The sequence below is a fragment of the Salvelinus sp. IW2-2015 genome, linkage group LG4q.1:29 (genome assembly GCF_002910315.2).
Source record: "Salvelinus sp. IW2-2015 linkage group LG4q.1:29, ASM291031v2, whole genome shotgun sequence".
NCBI classification, from domain to species: Eukaryota; Metazoa; Chordata; class Actinopteri; order Salmoniformes; family Salmonidae; genus Salvelinus; species Salvelinus sp. IW2-2015.
Genome location: NC_036842.1, coordinates 82,848,419 through 82,871,139, shown reverse-complemented (window position 1 = coordinate 82,871,139; position 22,721 = coordinate 82,848,419). Strand labels below are relative to the sequence as shown.

At 42.0% G+C, this 22,721-nt stretch overlaps 1 protein-coding gene across 1 annotated transcript in view; it reads right to left on the bottom strand.

Moving 5' to 3' along the window:
- The window catches only part of LOC111962642 (polypeptide N-acetylgalactosaminyltransferase 18-like), a 90,064-nt gene that overhangs the window by 18,934 nt on the left and 48,409 nt on the right, over positions 1–22,721 (bottom strand). Inside the window, exons 4-10 of the mRNA XM_023985893.2 lie at positions 19,463–19,646; positions 16,013–16,210; positions 15,473–15,587; positions 9,919–10,104; positions 9,440–9,577; positions 7,396–7,491; positions 5–169 (exon numbers count right to left, since the gene is read on the bottom strand). Of these exons, the coding sequence (XP_023841661.1) occupies positions 5–169; positions 7,396–7,491; positions 9,440–9,577; positions 9,919–10,104; positions 15,473–15,587; positions 16,013–16,210; positions 19,463–19,646 (1,082 nt within the window). The remainder of the gene's footprint in view (positions 1–4; positions 170–7,395; positions 7,492–9,439; positions 9,578–9,918; positions 10,105–15,472; positions 15,588–16,012; positions 16,211–19,462; positions 19,647–22,721) is intronic.

Genomic DNA, 22,721 nt, shown 5'->3' with positions numbered 1-22,721 from the left:
TTACCTGAGTAAACTGCCAGGCGAGTTTCATGCGCTTGGCTGTGGCGTAGCTGCACTCCAGGAGCCGCGGCCGACTGTTCACATCCACCAGGCACTTGTTGTCGTCGTCGTCGATGGTGGGGCTCAGGACCCCCAGGTGTAGCTGCTGCGTGTTCGTGTAGTACACGTTCTAGAGAAGTACCAGATGAGTGTCAAGCAAACAGAACGATTAGTAACAAGGAACAGAAATGCCATGCATCTGACTGGAGGCACTGAATGCAAGCATCAGGGAGGTAATTGGGTGGAATGATGTTTGTCTTTCGCAAACAAGACATTTAGAAAATCAATTATCCAAACGTAAAGCAATATTGAGCCTTTAAGCTGTGATCCTGTACCCTGTAAGAGTTCAGCAGACGGGGGACACAGTGATAATAGTGGTTATTAAACATGAGTTTGTCTATTGATTGACATTCCATTCCAACTGAACTCTTAATGGTGTTGCCTCTCCATTCAGAGCTGGTGACAGAATCTCATTAGTCTCAATCCCTGTGAAGAGAGGACTCTGTCCTTCATTACCTGCCAGGTCCTTTGACAGGTCCTAATTGTATGTATTGCAATAAAGACACAGCTTGAAGTGTTTACACACCTTAAAAAAACATTGTCAAAACAGCAAATATAAGAAGGGAATTTGTAACAAGAATACATGCATTAAATGGACATTTTTCCATTACAAAWAGTTGTTCCACTGGTATTTATTAGGATCCCCAATAGCCTCTGCAGCAGCTACTCTTCCTGGGGTCCACATGAAACATTTTATTTTATTGCTAGCTTGAATTACCTGGGGTGGCAGAGAGTTCCATATAGTCAAATAAAATCAAATTGTATTGGTCACATGCACATGGTTAGYAGATGTTATTGCGAGTGTAGCGAAATTCTTGTGCTTCTAGTTCCGACAGTGCAGCAATATCTAACATGTAGTCATGGCTCCATTTAATACTGTGCATTTCCCAGCTTCTGTTCTGGACCTGGGGACTGTGAAGAGACCTCTGGTTGCATGTCTTGTGTTGTACCAAAGAGTGTTCGAACTGTGTGCCAAATGCTTGAACAGACAGTTCGGTACCCTCAACACCTCACACAAAGACTCAACTYAACTCTCCTCAACTTTGAGCCAGGATAGATTGACATGCATGTTACTGACACTGCCCACCATGTACATACAGTGGGGAGAACAAGTATTTGATACACTGCCGATTTTGCAGGTTTTCCTACTTACAAAGCATGTAGAGGTCTGTAATTTTTATCATAGGTACACTTCAACTGTGAGAGACGGGGGAAAATTCCAGAAAATCACATTGTATGATTTTTAAGTAATTATTAGCATTTTATTGCATGACATAAGTATTTGATACACAGAAAAGCAGAACTTAAATTTTGGTACAGAAACCTTTGTTTGCAATTACAGAGATCTACGTTTCCTGTAGTTCTTGACCAGGTTTGCACACACTGCAGCAGGGATTTTGGCCACTCCTCCATACAGAACTTCTCCAGATCCTTCAGGTTTCGGGGCTGTCGCTGGGCAATACGGACTTTCAGCTCCCTCCAAAGATTTTCTATCGGGTTCAGGTCTGGAGACTGGCTAGGCACTCCAGGACCTTGAGATGCTTCTTACGGAGCCACTCCTTAATTGCCCTGGCTGTGTGTTTCGGGTCGTTGTCATGCTGGAAGACCCAGCCACGACCCATCTTCAATGCTCTTACTGAGGGAAGGAGGTTGTTGGCCAAGATCTCGCGGAACATGGCCCCATCCATCCCCCCTCAATACGGTGCAGTCGTCCTGTCCCTTTTGCAGAAAAGCATCCCCAAAGAATGATGTTCCACCTCCCATGCTTCACGGTTCCTCCAAACACGGCGAGTGGAGTTTAGACCAAAAAGCTCTATTTTTGTCTCATCAGATCACAGTGACCTTCTCCCATCCTCCTCTGGATCATCCAGATGGTCATTGGCAAATTCAGACGGGCCTGGACATAACGCTGGCTTGAGCAGGGGACCTTGCATGCGCTGCAGGATTTTAATCCATGACGGCGTAGTGTGTTACTAATGGTTTCTTTGAGACTGTGGTCCCAGCTCTCTTCAGGTCATTGACCAGGTCCTGCCGTGTAGTTCTGGGCTGATCCTCAACTTCCTCATGATCACTTGATGCCCCACGAGGTGAGATCTTGCATGGAGCCCCAGACCGAGGGTGATTGACCGTCATCTTGAACTTCTTCCATTTTCTAATATTGCCCAAGTTGTTGCCTTCTCACCAAGCTGCTTGCCTATTGTCCTGTAGCCCATCCCAACCTTGTGCAGGTCTACAATTTTATCCCTGATGTCCTTACACAGCTCTCTGGTCTTGGCCATTGTGGAGAGGGTCTGTTTGATTGAGTGTGTGGGACAGGTGTCTTTTATACAGGTAACGAGTTCAAACAGGTGCAGTTAATACAGGTAATGAGTGGAGAACAGGAGGGCTTCTTAAAGAAAAACTAACAGGTCTGTGAGAGCCGGAATTCTTACTGGTTGGTAGGTGATCAAATACTTATGTCATGCAATAAAATGCTAATTAATTACTTAAAAATCATACAATGTGATTTTCTGAGTGTTGGACCTATGATAAAATTACAGACCTCTACATGCTTTGTAAGTAGGAAAACCTGCAAAATCGGCAGTGTATTAAATACTTGTTCTCCCCACTGTACATGTGTGATATGTGCTGCTTTGTTCTGGACCAACTGCAATTTACCTATGTCCCTCTTTCTCGCACATGACCACACAGCTGAACAGTAGTCCAGGTGCAACAAAACTAGGGTCTGTAGGACCTGTCTGGTCGAATGAGATGTCAAGAAGGCAGAGCAACGCCCTATCACGAAAATACCTTTTCCCATTTTAGCAACCATTAAGTGTATATGTTTTGACCATGACAGCTTGCTATCTAGGGTTACACCCAGTAGTTTAGTCTCCTCAACTTGCTCAATCGCCACCTTACACAGACACATAGGCTTTATTCAAGGTCGGTGGAAGGTCATTAGTAAAAACAGAAAACAATAATGGCCTTAGCCGGCTGCCCTGCTGTACACCACACAACTGAATTTGCATGATAGGCTTCCATTAATGAAAACCCTCTGTTCTATTAGAWAGGTAACTCTAAATCCATAGTATGGCAGATGATGCAAATACATAACTGAAGTTTTCAGCAATAGGTTATGATCAAGGACATCAAAAGCAGAACTGAAGTCTAACAGAACAGCTCCCACAATCTTCCTACTATCAATTTCTTTCAGACAATCATCAGTCATTTGTGTCAGTGCCAGGCCAGTTAAAAACAAATTCTTATTTTCAATGATGGCCTAGGAACAGWGGGTTAACTGCCATGTTCAGGGTCAGAACGACAGATTTTTACTTTGTCAGCTCAGGGATTCGATCTTGCAATTTTTCAGTTACTAGTCCAACGCTCTAACCACTAGGCTACCTGCCGCCCCATGTCGAGTGCCCTTCCTTATAAGCATGCTGAAGGTCTGTTAATTTGTTTTCTGTTAAATAACTTTGCATTTCATCAAACACCATTAAAAAAAAAAAAATTGCTAAGCACTTGTAACAGGATGATTGTTCGGCTGTTTGAACCATTAAAGGGTACTCTGCTTTTCTTGGGCAGCGGAATGACYTTKGCCTCCCTCAATGTATGAAGGGCACATGGTCTTCCAGGCTTAAATTGAAGATGTGGCACAATTTATTCCTCTACCAGACTCATCAATTTACCATCCAGGTTGTCGATACCAGGTGGTTTGTCCTTGTTTATGGATTGCAAAACATTTTTATAATCACCTCTTCCACACCAACTTTGTGGTACTCAAAACCAAAGTGATTGTCTTTCATTATTTGGTCCATTATACATGAATATRAATGCTCAGCATGATGTTTGCATGTCATGCTTAAGTTTGCTAATCATGTCAACAAAAAAGTTATTAAAGTAGTTGGCAATATCAAAGGGTTTTGTTATGAACAAGCCATCTGCCTCAATGAAGGATGGAGCCAGACTTTGCTTTTTTGCCTAGAATTTCATTTAAAGTACTCCTGAGCTTTTTACTATCATTCTTTATATAAGTTATCTTTGTCCCATAGTATAGTTTCTTCGTTTAGTTTAGTTACGTGATTTCTTTCATTGACTGTATGTTTGCTAGTCTGCTGTGTTGTCAGACCTATTTGCTATTCCCTTTGCCTCATCCTCTCAGCCATACAGTTTTTCAATTCATCATCTATCTATGGGGATTTGGCAGTTCTAACAGTCAGTTTCYTGATCCGCGTATGCCTATCAGTCAACAGAAGAAGCAGTTTCATAAATGCTTCAAGTGCAGCATCAGGATGTTCCTCATTACACACATCTGACCAACCAACATTTTTTACATATTCGACATAGGAATCATTGCAAAACCTCGTATGATCGTTTATACAGAATTTTAGGTCCAGTCTTTCAATCTCTCATGGCTCAAAGTGGAAGAGAGATTGACTTCATCACTACTTGTTTTTGTAAGAAGTGTTGACAAGCTGAATACACCGAGCTGTCTGTTTAAACGACTAGCACACAGCTTGGACACCCATGTATACCCCACAAGACATGCCTCYAGAGGTCTCTTAACAATCCCCAAGTTCAGAACAGACTATGGGAGGAGCACAGTACTACATAGAGCCATGACTAAATGGAACTCTATTCCACATCAGGTAACTGATGCAAGCAGTAAAATCCTATACAAAAGAAATCTGGTAAAAATACACCTTATGGAACAGCGGGGACTGTGAGACACACACAAAAGGTACAGACACATGCATACGCACACAAGAGCTAGCACACACACACGTACATTGTAATATTGTTGAATGGTGGTATTATACATTTTGTATTGTAGATATGTAGAGGTGTAATAATGTTATGATGTACTGTTTTATCTTTTGTTTTCTCTTTTGTTTTCTATGTAATGTAAGTACCTTAATGTGATTGGACCCCAGGAAGCGTAGCTGCTGCCTTTGCAACAGCTAAATGGGGATCACTAAGAAATACATTTCCMCAGAGTCAAATTAACTTGTGAATAGCGTTTTCATGTATCTGTGTCCAGTATGAAGGAAGTTAGAGGTAGTTTTGTGAGCCAATGCTAACTAGCTTTAGCGCAATGACTGGAAGTCTACGGGTATATCCTAGCATGCTACACCCATAGACTTCCAGTCATTGTGCTAATGCTAAATCCTGAAGTATCACTTTAAAGATTAATGAAAAATATTTCTACGTTTTTAAACTGAGCCGTGTGGAACAAAGCTCTCTGAACGAGGAATAGAAAGAGAGTGTCTGAACCCCCGACGTACTCATTGCGAGAAGAGCCTTCATCCCGATGAGGATTTGTACATAACACAGCCAACATTTATTAATCCCTCTTCAATGAGCTCTGCAAGGACTTCATAGCAAATTGAAACCCTCTATCTTTCGCCTGCTGATGCAGTCGCTTTCTGTTCATTTGCTAGGCAAGGAAGACATGCGGTCTCTACTGTAATCAGAACCAACTCCTACATACTTCATTATAAACACAAATTTCACACAAATAATAGATACCATATCGYCGATGTCTGATGAAAACCTTGTAACTCAATATTTTTTTACATTTATTAAAACCACTAACTCCGCTCAATGTACTCTGTACATTTCATAATTGTATGTTCATTAATGGGAAAATATGGTATTTTTTTTTATATTTCCTGAAAAGTTTATTAAGGTGATAAGAGATGTTCATCAGACAGTGACGATATCATGTAAAGGTAATTAGCAGAAGTAATGTAAAGTAACTTTCAACAGGTATGACTGAGACGACTGAAAACAACCACCTTTGGTACTACAGTATAGAGCAAACCAGTAAARATAGAATAACCAATTTAATACACTTTTTTCCTGTACTAAGGTATCCCTTCCGCTCTCTGCAGTAACATGTAGAGTGCTCTTTGATAAGATCCTTTGATAAGCAATATGGATCCCTAAAGTGTTCTCACCAGTGGTGGAAAARGTACCCAATTGTCATACTTTAGTTAAAGTATAGATACTTAAGTAAAAGTGAAAGTAAATTTTCTTGTTTTTAAAATGTACAGATAGCCAGGGGCAGACTTCAACACTCAGACATAATTTACAAATGATGCATTTGTGTAGTGAGTCCACCAGATCAGAGGCAGTAGGGATGACCACGTGTTCTCTTGATAAGTACGTGAATTGGACCATTTTCCTGTCCTGCTAARCATTCCAATGTMACAAGTACTTTTGGGTGTCAGTACTTCACGCCACTGCTCCACACACACACAAACACACGTTCAGTGCCAGTTGGAGCTTCATCTCCATACAGTCTAGAGGGTCTGGTCTCCTAGGTAACACCAGTTCTAATGAGGAACACTGGGAGATGTACAAATGAGGATCCCTGCTGAGAGGGGAGAATCTCCTGGTGGCATGGCAGCCCATCTGTTCCCACAAGAAACACCCTTCTACCTCCTCAATAATAGACAGGCCATCACTATCTAATTAGTTCCTGGTCCCTGACATTCACCACCATTCCCCTCCATACCCAGATAATACTCTGATAGAGTTTGTATAGGCCTACACACTCCATCGTAGTACAGATGCAGAGGACATGTACTGCTATTTGGCTTGGCTTCAGCCTGCATACCCAATGTAAAACATTATCTTATCTCAGTTTGTATTCTACAGTAAATCCTGTAGAGTTACTGTCTAGAACTAAACTGCACTTTGGACCCAGCAGCTTAACAATTGATAATCTCATATCTTGGGTTTCAGCAAAAATGTATAAAAAGTTATGCATAATAAGTACATTTTCTTACATGAGCTAAATGTCTCAGGGATAAAATGAACATTTATTGTGACAGTGAGAGAGAAAAGTGTTCACGCAGCAGTTCGGAGAGATCCAGWAGCTGGGTATGACCCAGAGAGAAGCCAAAGGATTAACATTTCAGGCACCAATCGATTATATTGACTTCTGACAACAGAGATGCAGTACTAGACTGTCTTGTTGCAATTATAAATTATTCAATGTGAATATGTAGACGGACAAACAAAATTGTTATTTTTTGCTGTAAAATCCAGCACATTACAAAGTAGTAAAAAGGGACAAGTAGTATAAAAGCACTAGGCATTTAGAAACATTAATACCTTTTCCAAAAGCTTTTATATTGAACAACAGACAAGGAAATAMGGATGAATAGCCTGAGTCATAGTTAGAGCAAGGATCTTATTTTAAGTGGGGGAAAGACCTAGTAATTCAGTAATTGCTGTGGCATATACGTTAGGACCAGGACAAAATTGGTAGTGACCTTACAGATGGAGGGGTCAGAGGGCACTCACCTGTGGCGTCATCCCATGACAGATGTACAGGATGGGGATGTTGTCCGAGTCAGGCCCCTGGTCTAGACACAGGTCACTCCTCAGAGCGTTCTTCAACTGGAGGAGACAGAGGAGGAAAACCAAGGCTGTTTCAACCACATAACCATGAGGCAGGGATGGAGACGGATTAAGGATGCAGAAGTTATCGCTCTCCATGCGATAACGGACAATCTGTTTCGGAAAAGCACTTAAGCTGTGCCTTCTTCTGTCTGGCCAACGACAACGGTTAATTAGTCTGTTAATGATAGAATGACACAGCACACAAGTGGTCTGTGGAACGAAGAGTTTGACAAATGGAAGCACTTTAGGCTAAATACAGAGATAACACAATAGTTGAAACAATTGTTTTTCATTATCCTCACATCAACAAGGGAAGAAATATGTTTTGCAACTAAATAAAGGGGATGCCATTAGTCCTGCGGAATCTGTTTGACAACAAATTGAGTCACATTTTAGAGCTACATCTACAAAAATAAATAACAATCGCACTTTTTAATATGATATTGTGTAATACATGTTATTGTTATGATAATATCACTCTCAACAATGCACTAATATTCAGTTCAGCTTAAAGATAACTATCATTGGTCAAATATGTATTCTTCAAATGTGTTTCAAGAAGTTATTTTGATAGCAATGCCTTCATAATCATATTCACAGCTTGACTCCCACACATGCTGAGTAGTGTCATGATCCCACATCAAAAATTTCTAACACAGTTGTGATGTGCTCATCAAACAACCAAGCAAAGCACTAGAGGGTTCGTCAAGTTATTTTTGGACCKTTTTATTACTCATGTTTAAATACAACTGACCTTCAACCTTTCATTGCTTCAGTGGAGGTATGTCCTCAAGCTGTGGCTTGAAATGTACTCCTATGACAGTAATGTTCTTGCTAAGATATTTCAAAAGACTGTTTCAGCATGAACAGTATGTGGGTTGTTCCACCAATTCGGTGCCTTTTGAGAAGTGTAAATTTGTCCAAAAAACTTTAGATTTCACCTAATTTTAACATTCTGTCATGAAAAGGACATGTTCAACTTCATGAAAAAAACACGTTTTCCCATCAAGAGTTTAAAATACAAAAAATGACTACAGTAAGTGCCTATTAAGTGACAAATAAAGTAACAGGGTTGACGATTTCATCTTAAATCAGCTACAAATCCCCTCGAGACAGGGGGAATGAAAGCTTGTTTTGTGGAACAGAGAGTGGCAATTGAATGCAAGTGAACAATCTTTTTTCAATTGCTAATACATTTCTAGCCTGTCTATCTATGGGATACAGGGTTGACGTGTTATATGCTCGACCCGCTCAGTTTCCACCACAAAACACACTCGAATATGGCCAAGAGTATAACCAGCTTACCTCCTTCTACACTATGATTTGACTATTAGATGTTCAATGTTTCTTTTGAAAAAAGTATTTAAAAAAKAAGTTTCACCATATTAAAAAGAGAGTTCAGTTCTAGTAACAGGGTTGACCTTAAAACGAGGGACAGACGTAGATTAAGCACTAATCACATGAAATAAATAATAATCTCCAGAAATSACTTTGTCAAAGGAACAAAATAACTAGGGCTTTACAATGATGGTGAAACTTGGAGACATTTTGGGGTTAAGTGGGTTGAAATCTTCCTAGAAGGCACAGTGTTGCTGAATTTCGGCACTTTAGCAAGCCGTTTCATAAAAAWAAMAAAAWCAGATTTATTGAATTCTMCATGTGGTCTATATTAAAAAGGGCACTTCATTTAACAGGCTTTAAAATTCAGTATTGGTGCCCAATTTCTACTTAAAATATCAAAGGGACACAAAAGGCACTCTTTTCGTGAAACGACTCATGCACGTTCTTACCTCACATTACCAGCACAATATAGCATGACTTTCTATGATGAGTGACAWTGTCATACGAGGTGATACGCTGCACATGTAGGGTACAGCCATCTTGTGCTATTTTGGAAAAGAAACAAAGAGAAGGCTGAGACGTACAGATATCATAACATACTCACCACTCCATAGGCAACTGTGTCACTGTAGGTTCTCATCTCAGAGTAGATGTTGGCCAAGAACCAGCTGAAAGATTTACACTGCAGTCTGTTTCTCAAAGCCTTCCTCTCCGAGAGGTCCCCTATGTCAATCCCTGAGTTCTAGAAATAGACACACCAACACATGGATACCACAGGTGGGTGGTGGCAGCTTAATTGGGGAGGACGGTTCATAGTAATGACTGGAACAGATAAATGGAACAGTATCAAACAGGTGTTTGATACCGTTCTATTCACTCCATTCCAGCCATTATCATGAGCCAGCCTCCCCTCACGAGCTTCCTGTGATGGATACCCACATGTCATAACCTATCATTAAATAAAACATTTATGGAATCCAAGTTTAGACTGAATTGACTAGGGCCTGGATTATTTTCTGCTCAGGTCACATGGTCAGGAGGGTTAGATAATGACCCACTCTATAAGGAGGCTGTGGTCTTTACCTGTGGGGGAACGTTCCAGGCCATGTAAACATGGTTCTTGTATTCGTCCATCCACACCTCGGCCACCCTAAGTGCATTCCGCCGCACATGAGCAGTCAGGTCTTGAGTGTAGGGCTTGTGAGCACGCTCGATATGCGCTATCCGAGAACAGGGCAAAACCTCCACACTGCCCCCACATTGCCATACCTGGAGTTACATACAGAAAAAAGTCCAAATAACATATTTCAAAAGAGGTAGGAAGTTGAGTATAGCCTTGGAAGTGTACAGAGCTCAGTAGTGAACACAGGGTTAGATGTAAGGAAGTCAGCGTCAGTAAATTATCTGTCATATAAAGACTGTCTGCCACATCTCACACAAACTTTTGGACTACTGTAGAGCTACCACGTCTCCAAACAGCTTTTACAAATCACCATATTTTGTAAAGGGACTTACTGTAAAGGGTTATGAGGAGCTATTATTTAGCATATAATGTAGCATATCAGCCTGTGTGTATGAGAGAGAGAAAGTCAAAGAGTGAGAGATAGAGTGTGTGAGAGTCTTCTTTTATCCTCCAATATACTCCTGCTGGGTAGAGCCCCAAGAGCTCTTCCTTTACTTTCTCTCAGAGGAAAATCCTTCTCATGGGGATTATACGGAGCATGTGCCTACTATTTTGGACTGGAGACAACTGTATCGCCAGACAACATTACACCTGGCTGTACGTGGGTGAGGAAGGTATAAGGAAGTGTCCAGGACTAGAAATATCAGTTATTATGAGTGCTAAATTGTTTCACCCACATGTTCATTGTCATAAACTAAACACACAACTTGGTCAGGAACTCAAAGGAAAAGTTTTCTAATTGAGAATCTGATGGGGGCTAACAAATGAATTGTAAATCGCAATTTATTCAGAAAATGACTGCCTGCTGAGATAAGATTCTAAAGTAATCTAATGGGAAAAATCAGCAGTAAATATACAGTGGGAAAACAGACATAATGATGATAGACCTATAAATAAAGTCTTTATTAAAGCATAACATGTGGTTATGGGGTACCAGGGAGGAAGCATTGGTAGAAAAACAGACAAATCCCATTACTGATGATTCCCCTTGTTTTGGCAGGCCTAAATAGAACTATTCACTACGGGAGATGTTATGCCCTGTGGAAAGAAGTGTAATTCCGGATTCCGTTAACAAAATGCCTCATTTACATTGACAACAACACTGATTATCCATGACTTGAGTTTCTGTTATCTGCAAAGATAGAGGGGATTACATATGCACTCGCACACATAGCCTGTTAGGACAGGCTATGCTTTTTCTGTACTGTACTAAAAATAAACTCCAGCACCCTGATAATCGTGATTCTCCACAGATTCAATGGATCTTTATACCAACATCTGTCTCAATAGGGTTATACACTACATGGCTAAAAGTATGTGGACACSTGCTTGTCGAACATCTCATTCCGAAATCATGGGCATTAATATGGAGTTGGTCCCCCTTTGCTACTATAAACAGCCWCCACTCTTCTGGGAAGTCTTTCCACAAGATGTTGGAACATTGCTGCGGAGACTTGCCTTCATTCAGCCACAATAGCATTAGTGAGGTYGGCCACTGATGTCGGGCGATTAGGCTCGCAGTCGGCGTTCCGATTCATCCTAAAGGTGTTCGATGGGGTTGATGTCAGGGCTCTGTGCAGGCCAGTCAAGTTCTTCCACACCAATCTCAACAAACCATTTCTGTATGGACCTCACTTTGTGCACGGAGGAATTGTCATGCTGAAACATGAAAGGGCCTTCCCCAAACTGTTGCCACAAAGTTCGAAGCACAGAATTGTCTAGAAAGTCATTGTATGCTGTAGYRTTAAGATTTCCCTTCACTGGAACTAAGGGGCCTAGTCCGAAACATGAAACACAGCCCCAGACCATTATTTCTCCTCCACCAAACTTTAGTTGGCACTATGCATTCGGGCAGGTAGTGTTCTCCTGACATCCTTCAAACCTAGATTAGTCTGTCGGACTGCCAGATGGTGAAGCGTGATTCATCACTCCAGAGAACGCATTTCTACTGCTCCAGAGTCCAATGGTGGCAAGCTTTACACCACTCCAGCCGACACTTGKCATTGCGCATAGTGATCTTAGGTTGCGGGCGGCTGCTCGGCCATGGAAACCCATTTCATGAAGCTCCCAACGAACAGTTATTGTGCTGACGTTACTTCGAGAGCAGAATATGTGAGCAGAACGGATCTGGAGCGGAGCAAGGAGCATGCCCAATTTGACTGCAGCGAGATTCAAAGGCTGGAGCGTCGGCCTTCTCGCCCGCTCCAATTTCTCTACAGTAGCACTCACTTCACGAGCTCAGGGCATCCTGCCCCAGCATGCATTTGTAGTATACCTGTGTGCTGCTATAGCCCCCTGATTTAGCTACTGTCAGAGTTCGCTAAATATTTTCATAAAGAAACTGATTAAACACACAGGTGCTAAATCAAGGGGACTTATAAAGATGAGGTCCAAGAGTAAGAGAGGGAGTGTGTTGTCCACAACTAAAGAATCATTGTGGAATCTGAAAAGAATCATATCCCAAAAGCATGCTAAAAGAAAGGAACAAGGTGGGTCATTAACTAAGTGTGTCATTGTAGCAAAGTATTATAAACAAAAAATCTGATCTCTTAAACGTTTCGTTCATTTTCGTACAATTATCTATACAATGGGCCATAATTGATTTTAGCCCAATAGGCCTGGCATATTCCCACATTCAAAGAGCATTCCGTTTTGATTGGGTTATTTTGCCTAAAAACCTTCAGGCCTAGCTATATATAAAAAATGAAATACAAAAAACTGGCAAGAGTGGCCAAAACGGTGTTTATCATCCCCAGTGGCTTTGCAAGCGTGGAGAGGATATTATCCACTTCTGGCCTGCTCTTCAGGCACCATCACATGAGCCAGAAGCCACAGACTGGCCAGACTCGTGTTTCTAAAGATTTWAAAAAAARAAAAWTTCAAAAAGGCACCAAGTAATTTTTTGTTTAATGTGTATTTAATTCTAAGTAAGTCACAGCCTATATGTGCAATTTATAGACTATACAGATTTAATACAACTAAATGTTGTTTAAATRCTGAGCGCTTTATGTCCACACCAGCCTAYTGTGTCGCACTYRCAAATGCTTCACAATGCATTTTYTTGTAGGCTATAGCCTTCAAATAATTTAAATAATATCGCCTAAATAATTMATTTCCGTTCCTTCTTAGGCTCCCTGTCTGGCTCCTGACCTATTTAGACTTTTTATATGCTGTTTTATATGACATGTAGCCTATTTGAAATTATGTTCGCTTCTTACATTCACCTTTTCATGTTTATTCAAATACTTTTCATTCAAATCCATATGGTTTGGTTTCAATACTTAAAAAACAATTGGTAGGTCCAGGTAGTCACAAAAATAGATGGGTGTTGGTTAAATTGTGATTTGAATGAATGGAGCGAATTTGGAGCGGCAGTTGTTTTTCATGTGAGCACGGAGCAGTTTTTAGCAGCACAGTATGAAAGCACATGGAGCGATGACCGATGAGTGGGATTTCCAACGGCTCAACTCCACTCAGGTGCTCTGTTCCAGAGGCAGTTTGGAATGGTAGTGASTGTTACAACCGAGGACAGATGATTTTCAGCACTCGGTGGTCCCATTCTGTGAGCGTCTATCATAGACCATAACGGTCTACCACTTCGCAGCTGAGACATTGCTGCTCTTAGACGTTTCCACGTCACAATAACAGCACTTACATTTGACCAGGGCAGATATGTGATGAACTGACTTGTTGGAAAGGTGGCATCCTATGACAGTGCCAGGTTGAAAGTCACTGAGCTCTTCAGTACGGGCCATTCTACTGCCAATGTTTGTCTGGAGATTGCATGGCTGTGCTCGATTTTATACACCGGTCAGCCTAATCCACTAATTTGAAGGGATATCCACATACTTTTGACCATGTAGTGTATGGACAGTCCTTGAACTTTTGCCATATTTCCACACAATAAGAATTTCCCATTTAGCCAGCAGGTTAGAGTTTTTTGTCCTGAATCTTGTTCTGRAGGCAGCTCTGCAGAATGGTCACTAGCTGGCACAACCACAAAGTCATAAAATGTGATTTTAAACCTAACCCWAACCACACTGCTAAACGGAATGCCTAAMMTTAAATTAAGACTAAAAAGCAATTTTTTGTTTACATATATTTTWACAATACAGACGATTTAGAATTTGCAACTGACCCATCTAAAATCGCTCGGTTCTGCCTCCAGGACCAGACCCATCCCAATAAACATCAACCTCCACTTGCCAGATCCATAAAGCAATACAGTTGCTAGAGAGCACATTTCTCCCTTCAGAAGGATGAAGTTAGCCATTTAGAGAAGCTACTGTAAGATGCAGTCTAGGGAGTGACAGCTGGAACCACAGCTGCTCTGACCAATTATTATAACACCCGGTCTTCAGAGTGAAGGACGGGATTTACTCCTACCAAAGAGTTGGCTGTTCCCTTCCCTCCTGATACTGCAGCACCACAAAGCTGCAAGGGAAAGGATGCACAAACATCCACACAGGACCCACCATAGAAATAGAATGAATATAACAGGATTCCCCATTCAAGTCAATGATGGAATAATGGGTGGACTGGCAGCCATTTTGAGGGTGCCCATGCCAGGAAGTAAAAGCAGGAAGTGTACCATTCAATCTGTGCTGTGATTTGTTGAGTCAACTCAACTGACATTAGAAAAACTACATTCCTTTGCATGAGCCCCTTAAGATAGCATCATTTAAATAAACCAGTGGAAGGTGGTGGAAGGAGCTATAGGAGGACGGGCTCATTGTAATGGCTGGAATGGAATACATGGAACAGAGTCAAACGTGGTTTCCATATATGTGATGTGTTTGATACCGTTCCATTTATTCCATTCCAGCCAGTACAATGAGCCCGCCCTCCTACATCTCCTCCCACCAGCCTCCACTGGAATAAACATTCTACATTACCATGGCAATCCAGCATCAGTAATAGAACATTCCAAATAACCATGGAAATTGTTGTATCACACTACCAGGCAGCCTTTGCGAGTGTCCGCATGAGTTTACCAATCAAATTGCCAGGTTTGAGCCTGCAAGCCCGTTCTATTCTATGTGCAGTGTGCATGCATGTCCCATAGTAATTAGGGTTCGTCTAAGTGTTTTTTTGATATACTTTCAGATCTATGGCTATATGCAAGTGTGCAAGTCGCTGAGCTGGTCGAGTTTCAGCACACCATGGGGGAAGGTGGGGGTTCCTGACACACTGCAGCTCCTCCCATGGCCCATCTGGAGGAGTGCTGAGCTGACTGGTTGCATCTGCCAGCAACAGACAGTAGTGCAGCAGTGGATTATTACACACACTAATGAGTTTAAGAGTCCTCAAATCCTAACTTGAAATCTGGGCATGTACGTAACTGAGACTCTTGTGTAAATTACTCATTGATGTCAATGGGGGACCGATCTCAAGTTAGGATTTGGCCCTATTTAAACATATTATTGAGCTGATTATAATTTGGACTCCACTCACCCTGATGCCAAGCTCCACATTCTCTCCACCATAGACCTCCATTCCCTCATCCAATAGACCAATCTTCTCAAAGTACTTCCTGTCCACCACAAAACAGCCAATTAGAGCTGGGCTCCTGGTACAAAGATGGCAAAAGAGAGAGAAACAGTCATTTATGCGCTTTAGTTCTGTGAACTACTTCCTAGTACTTGCTCATTTATTTGTAACACTAAGTGCTCAGCTGAAGATTATGCACATTTGATTTCATGATAAACATTTGTTTTCAATAATAAACCTACAAGGTTGTTGGCCTATTCCTTTTTTTCTGTCAAGAATAAGCATGATTTTCTGTATCATGTTACTAAGTAACGGCTGTCTAAAAACAAAGAGCTTTCATCTACATCAAACTGATGCAACAGGTTCACACACATAGTTCTTACATTGTTCTGTTATCAAAATCAAAGACTGAACAACATGTGGATTTCTCAATGCCAACAGAAACAGTGCCAGTGAAATAGCAGAAGATAACAGTTGACTGTTAAAGTCTTAGCTGACAGCAACCTGATAGGGGCGGTGGTGTTGTGCTGGGTCCACCAGGTTTTGGGTGGATTCAGGTAGCGACACCACAGCTCCCAGTCGAAGCCCTGAGCAGACAGTGGATACTCCTCGATCTCAAACGTGTCATACTTGATGTTGTCAAACGACGGTGAGATGATGCGCGTTCTGTCCTCCTTGATCCTGAGCAGGATGGGCTCAGCCCTGTTGGGAAGACACAAGGCATGGTGGGACGTTCTGAAGCTTTGAGATACATTGTGTCTTTTTCCTATGAAACTGATATGAGGGAGAACACCTTTCACCATACATTTTTCATCACTTCCCTAACATCACAGGAAAGATGGGGGGAAACAGTGGGAATGTGGGTCTTTCATCCTGCCCACTGATTGTTAATGGCTTCTTATGAGTTCTTGTCCTATGGCTATAGGTTACAGTATTCCACGCCACACACATAATATGAGATGTGTTGATTTGGTGGGTGAAACAAATGAGGTTGGATAAAGCGTATTACCATGTACAGTGCATTTGGAAAGTATTCAGACCCAATCTACATACAATACCCCACAATGACAAAACAAAAACAGGTTTAGAAATGTTTGCAAATGTATAAAATGTAAAAAAAGGAAATATCACATTTACATAAGTATTCAGACCCTTTACTCAGTACTTTGTTGAAGCACCTTTGGCAGCAATTACAGCCTCAAGTCTTCTTGGGTATGACGCTACAAGCTTGGCACACCTGTATTTGGGGAGTTTCTCCCATTATTCTCTGCAGATCCTCTCAAGCTCTTTCAAGTTGGATGGGGAGCGTTACTGCATAGCTATTTTCAGGTCTCTCCAGAGATGTGCGATCAGGTTCAAGTCCGGGCTCTGGCTGGGAAACTCAAGGACATTCAGAGACTTGTTTCCGAAGCCACTCCTGCGTTGTCTTGGCTGTGTGCTTAGGATTGTTGTCCTTTTGGAAGGTGAACCTTCACCACAGTCTGAGGTTCTGAGCGGTCTGGAGTAAGTTTTCATCAATGATCTCTCTGTGGGCCTCCCGAGTGGCACAGTGGTCTAAGGCACTGCATCGCAGAGCTAGCTGTGCCACTAAAGATCCTGGTTCGAGTCCAGGCTCTGTCACAGCCRCCCGCGACCGGGAGAACCATGGGGTGGCGCACAATTGGCACAGCGTCATCCGGGTTAGGGGAGGGTTTGGCCGGCAGGGATGTTCTTGTCCCATCGCGCACTAGCAACTCCTGTTGCAGGCCTGTGCGCAATGCACGCTGACACGGTCGCCAGGTGTACAGCGTTTCCTCCCTAACATTGGTGCGGCTGGCTTCCGGGTCAAGCGGGCGTTGTGTCAAGAAGCAGTGCGGCTTGGCTGGGTTGTGTTTCAGAGGAGGCACGGCTCTCGACCTTTGCCTCTCCCGAGTCCGTAAGGGAGTTGCAGCGATGGGACAAGACTAACTACCAATTAGATACCACGAAATTGGGGAGAAAAAGGGAGTAAAAAAAAAAACTTTGCTCCGTTCATCTTTCCCTAGATCCTGACAAATCTCCCAGTCCCTGYCGCTAAAAAACATCCCCACAGCATGATGCTGCCACCACCATGCTTCACTGTAGGGATGGTGCCAGGTTTCCTCTAGATGTGACACTTAGCATTCAGGCCAAAGTGTTCAATCTTGTTTTCATCAGACCATGCACGCTGACAATCTTGTTTCTCATGGTCTGAAAGTCCTTTGGGTGCCTTTTGGCAAACTCCAAGTGGGCTGTCATGTGCYTTTTACTGAGGAGTGGCTTCCATCTGGCCATAAAGGCCTGACTGGTAGAGTGCTGCAGAGATAGTTGGCCTTCTGGAAGGTTCTCCCATCTCCACAGAGGAACTCTGGAGCTCAGAGTCAAAGCCACAGTCAAGGAAATACACATCTTAACACATTTATATACACAGTGTACAAAATATTAAGGACACCTGCTCTTTCCATGACAGACTGACCAGGTGAATCCAGGTGAAAGCTAGGATCCTGTATTGATGTACTGTAACTTGTTAAATCCACTTCAAATCAGTGTAGATGAAGGGGAGGAGACAGGTTAAATAAGGATTTTTAAGCACAATTGATTGTACATGTGAGCCATTCAGAGGGTGAAGGGGAAGACAAAAGATTTAAGTGCCAGTGAATGGGTTATGGTAGTAGGTGCCAGGCGCACCGGTTTGTGTCAAGAACTGCAATGCTACTGGGTTTTTCACACGCAGCAGTTTCCCGTGTGTATCAAGAATGGTCCCTCCACCCAAAGGACATCCTGCCAACTTGACACAACTTTGGGAAGCATTGGAGTCAACATGGGCCAGCATCCCTGTGGAACGCTTTCGACACCTTGTAGAGTCCATGCCTCGACGAACTGAGGCTGTTCTGAGGGCAAAAGAGGGGGATTCAACTCAATATTAGGAAGGTGTCCTTAATGTTTTGTACACTCAGTGTAGTTCTCCTCACTAAAAGGTAACTTGAAGTCTTGTTCATGGGAGTTTGAGTTTTCAATTTTAGACTAGATAGAACACATCAAGATAGACAGAAAATCTGTTGTCGACTGGCACTAGACAACATGTCCACAGCTCCTGATGATTGTAATGTACAGTAGCAGAGTGAGGTGCTAAATATAGCAGTCAGTCGCCCTCTGTCATTTAAAATGACAGACATTATTCAATCAATCATTAAAAATAACCATGTTAGATCTCCACAGGGCTTGCATATGTGTGTAATTACATTTGGAAAAGGAAGGATCATCAGCACACACACAAATAGCATCAAAGTAGTTTTTTGTACAAAAGGCCTCAGATCAATGTTAATATGAACAGCCAACCTGTAATTATATCAACATGTTTCTGTGCATAAAAGACAAGCTGAGAGCCTCATGTACTCTGCTTTTCAAGCACTGGCATCGCATTGAGGCAAATTACTTCATTGGTCAAAGACATTAAATCTGGTAGCTCTGAGAAGTGAGGAGACCTGTGTGTTCTGAGATCTGTGCCAAAGCACCTCAGGAGTAAGTGGGGTTATTTTGAATTGAGCCCAGGCTCTTCAGAGATATGTGCGTCGGTCGGCCTGTCAAGCTGTGGAGAGAATGATTAACAGGCACATCAACTCTGTCAGACAACAGGAAGCCCTGACACACGCGGTTGCCATGGACAACACATCTCATATCTCAACTCCAGTCAGCAGCACGTCAACCCTTTGAGCCCTAATGCCTTTAAGAGCTGAGGGCAGTCACATATTATATTATTCTGACTGAAAACCCTCTACCTCATCTACCAACCTAGCTCTTTTAGGTAATAGCTTATGTAATAGCTCTTAGGTAATGACTGAGAAAATGCAACACATATCAATTCTACCGCACTTACATCAAATATCATAAATGGGCACAAGGTTTTTAGCTGTTGGACAGATGGGCACATACACATATGGCATCTCAGTCCCTTACCATCCGATGTTGAACTCCACGTGGGCATCGAACAGGGCCACGACGGGGGCGCTAGCGGCCCTCCACCCACTAACCCGGGAGCGGATCAGTCCCTCCTGCTTGTCGTGACGGACCAGTTTGATGAAGTCTGGCCGCTGGGAGTTGGTCTCCTTCACAAAGTGTTGAAGGTTCTCCTTCAGCTCAGCTATAGAAACAGTCGTATATGGATTAGAGGTCGACCGATTCATCGGAATGGCCGATTAATTAGRGATGATTTCAAGATTTCATAACAATCGGAAATCGGTAATTTTGGATGCCGATGCCGATTTTTTTTTGTACAACTTTATTTAACTAGGCAAGTCAGTTAAGAACACATTCTTATTTTCAATGACGGCCTAGGAACGGTGGGTTAATTGCCTTGTTCAGGGGCAGAACGACAGAGTTTTACCTTGTCAGCTCAGGGATTCAATCTTGCAACCTTACGGTTAACTAGTCCAACGCTCTAACCACCTGCCTCACGAAGAGCCCGCCTGTTATGCGAATGCAGTAAGAAGCCAAGGTAAGTTGCTAGCTAGCATTAAACTTATCTTATAAAAAACAATCAATCAATCATAATCACTARTWATAACTACACATGGTTGATGATATTACTAGTTTATCTAGCGTGTCCTGCGTTGCATATAATCGATGCAGTGCGCATTYGCGAAAAAGGACTGTCGTTGCTCCAACGTGTACCTAACCATAAACATCAATGCCTTTCTTAAAATCAATACACAGAAGTATATATTTTTAAACCTGCGTATTTAGCTAAAAGAAATCCAGGTTAGCAGGGAATATTAACCAGGTGAAATTGTGTCACTTCTCTTGCGTTCATTGCACGCAGAGTCAGGGTATATGCAACAGTTTGGGCCGCCTGGCTCATTGCAAACTATTTTGCCAGAATTTTACGTAATTATGACATAACATTGAAGGTTGTGCAATGTAACAGGAATATTTAGACTGATGGATGCCACCCGTTAGATAAAATACGGAACGGTTCCGTATTTCACTGAAATAATAAATGTTTTGTTTTTGAGATGATAGGTCATTAATATGGTCGAATTCGGAAACTAAGACTCGTATTTCTGTGTGTTATTATGTTATAATTAAGTCTATGATTTGATAGAGCAGTCTGACTGAGCGATGGTGGGAACCAGCAGGCTCGTAAGCATTCATTCAAACAGCACTTTCGTGCGTTTTGCCAGCAGCTCTGCTGTTTATGAATTCAAGCCTGTCAACTCCCGAGATTAGGCTGGTGTAACCGATGTGAAATGGCTAGCTAGTTAGCGGGGTGCGCGCTAATAGCGTTTCAAACGTCACTCGCTCTGAGACTTGGAGTAGTTGTTCCCCTTGCTCTGCATGGGTAACGCTGCTTCGCGGGTGGCTGTTGTCGATGTGTTCCTGGTTCGAGCCCAGGTAGCGGCGAGGAGAGGGATGGAAGCTATACTGTTACACTGGCAATACTAAAGTGCCTATATGTCACAGCCGTCAACAGAAGTAGACCAAGGTGCAGCGTAGTGAGCGTACATATTCCTTTATTTATATGACGCCGACAAAAACAAACAATCCAAAACAACCGTGAATCTAAAGGGCTATGTGCCACAAACAAAGTTAACCTCCCACAACGACAAGTGGGAAAAAGGGCTACCTAAGTATGGTTCTCAATCAGAGACAACGATAGACAGCTGTCCCTGATTGAGAACCCTACCTGGCCAAAACATAGAAATACAAATAATAGAACTAAAGAACATAGAATACCCACCCCAAATCACACCCTGACCAAACCAAATAGAGACATAAAAAGGATCTCAGGGCGTGACACTATAAGAACATCCAATAGTCAAAGGTATATGAAATACAAATCGTATAGAGAGAAATAGTCCTATAATTCCTATAATAACTACAACCTAAAACTTCTTACCTGGGAATATTGAAGACTCATGTTAAAAGGATCCACCAGCTTTCATATGTTCTCATGTTCTGAGCAAGGAACTTAAACGTTAGCTTTCTTACATGGTACATATTGCACTTTTACTTTCTTCTCCAACACTTTGCTTTTGCATTATTTAAACCAAATTGAACATGTTTCATTATTTATTTGAGGCTAAATTGATTTTATTGATGTATTATATTAAGTTAAAATAAGTGTTCCTTCAGTATTGTTGTAATTGTCATTATTACAAATAAATAAATAAAATAAGAATCGGACGATTAATCGGTATCGGCTTTTTTGGTCATCCAATAATCTGTATCGGCGTTGAAAAATCATAACCGGTCGACCTCTAATATGGATTTGTATAAGCATCACAGAGTCTGTATGACCTTTACAAAGAAGTGACATTGCAGCATGAAACCCTGGGAAGCTTTGAAACAGTGTGTAGATATTTCTCATTATGTCTTATAAAAGCCTACACCTGTGAAATCTGCTGAAGGTATGTACAGTGTAGACTACCTAGGACCATCAACTAACCACGTATTTGAAATGTGCTTTACAGTCCGAAGTGCCATCTATTCCACATTCCATGGAGTAAAGGGTAATTCAAAGGAATAATATTGGGGTTGTGAAAAGTCCTCTGGAAATATCCTATTATTGATGTCTATCAGCAGCCCTCAGCATCGTCTGGTTGAGGGAAGTCCATTCTGCTTTCCATCTGCCATCTGCCACCTGTTTGTTTAATTTGTTAGGTGGTCATGGCAGTGGTTTACCATGGCAACGAGAGGGAGTGATTGGGTCATTAAGGGCGAGGATCAGACATCACTGTCCGTTTTCAATCCAGCAGTGTTGGGGAGTAAGCTGAGACACTTTAGGGGACAATAGCTTTCAGACATGTTATGTATAGCAGTATTCATCATACAACCATGAACTGATTAGGATTAACCAAGTAATATACAGCAATAGTTAGTGGTGAAAATACAGTAATTTAACTCATTTAGAAATTAAGAGTACAAATAAGAGGACTAAAGTCGATTAGATTAATTGGATTGTCATGGGAATTAACCCCAGCTGACCTTATGAGGAACCCCACTAAGGATGGGTAGCTGTTAGCCAGACTGAAACTGTACAGAACGGGAAGTGTCTCATTGTTCAAAGTGAGCCAACTGCCAAGGAATTAATTAGAATATCAACGGCCACAAAGGAACATTTTATAGCTTCATTTCCACTCTCAGTAATACTCTGCCTCTGGGCTACGGTTCCGTTTTCCAATTCATTTGCATTACGGATGCTCCTCTCTTTTTAATC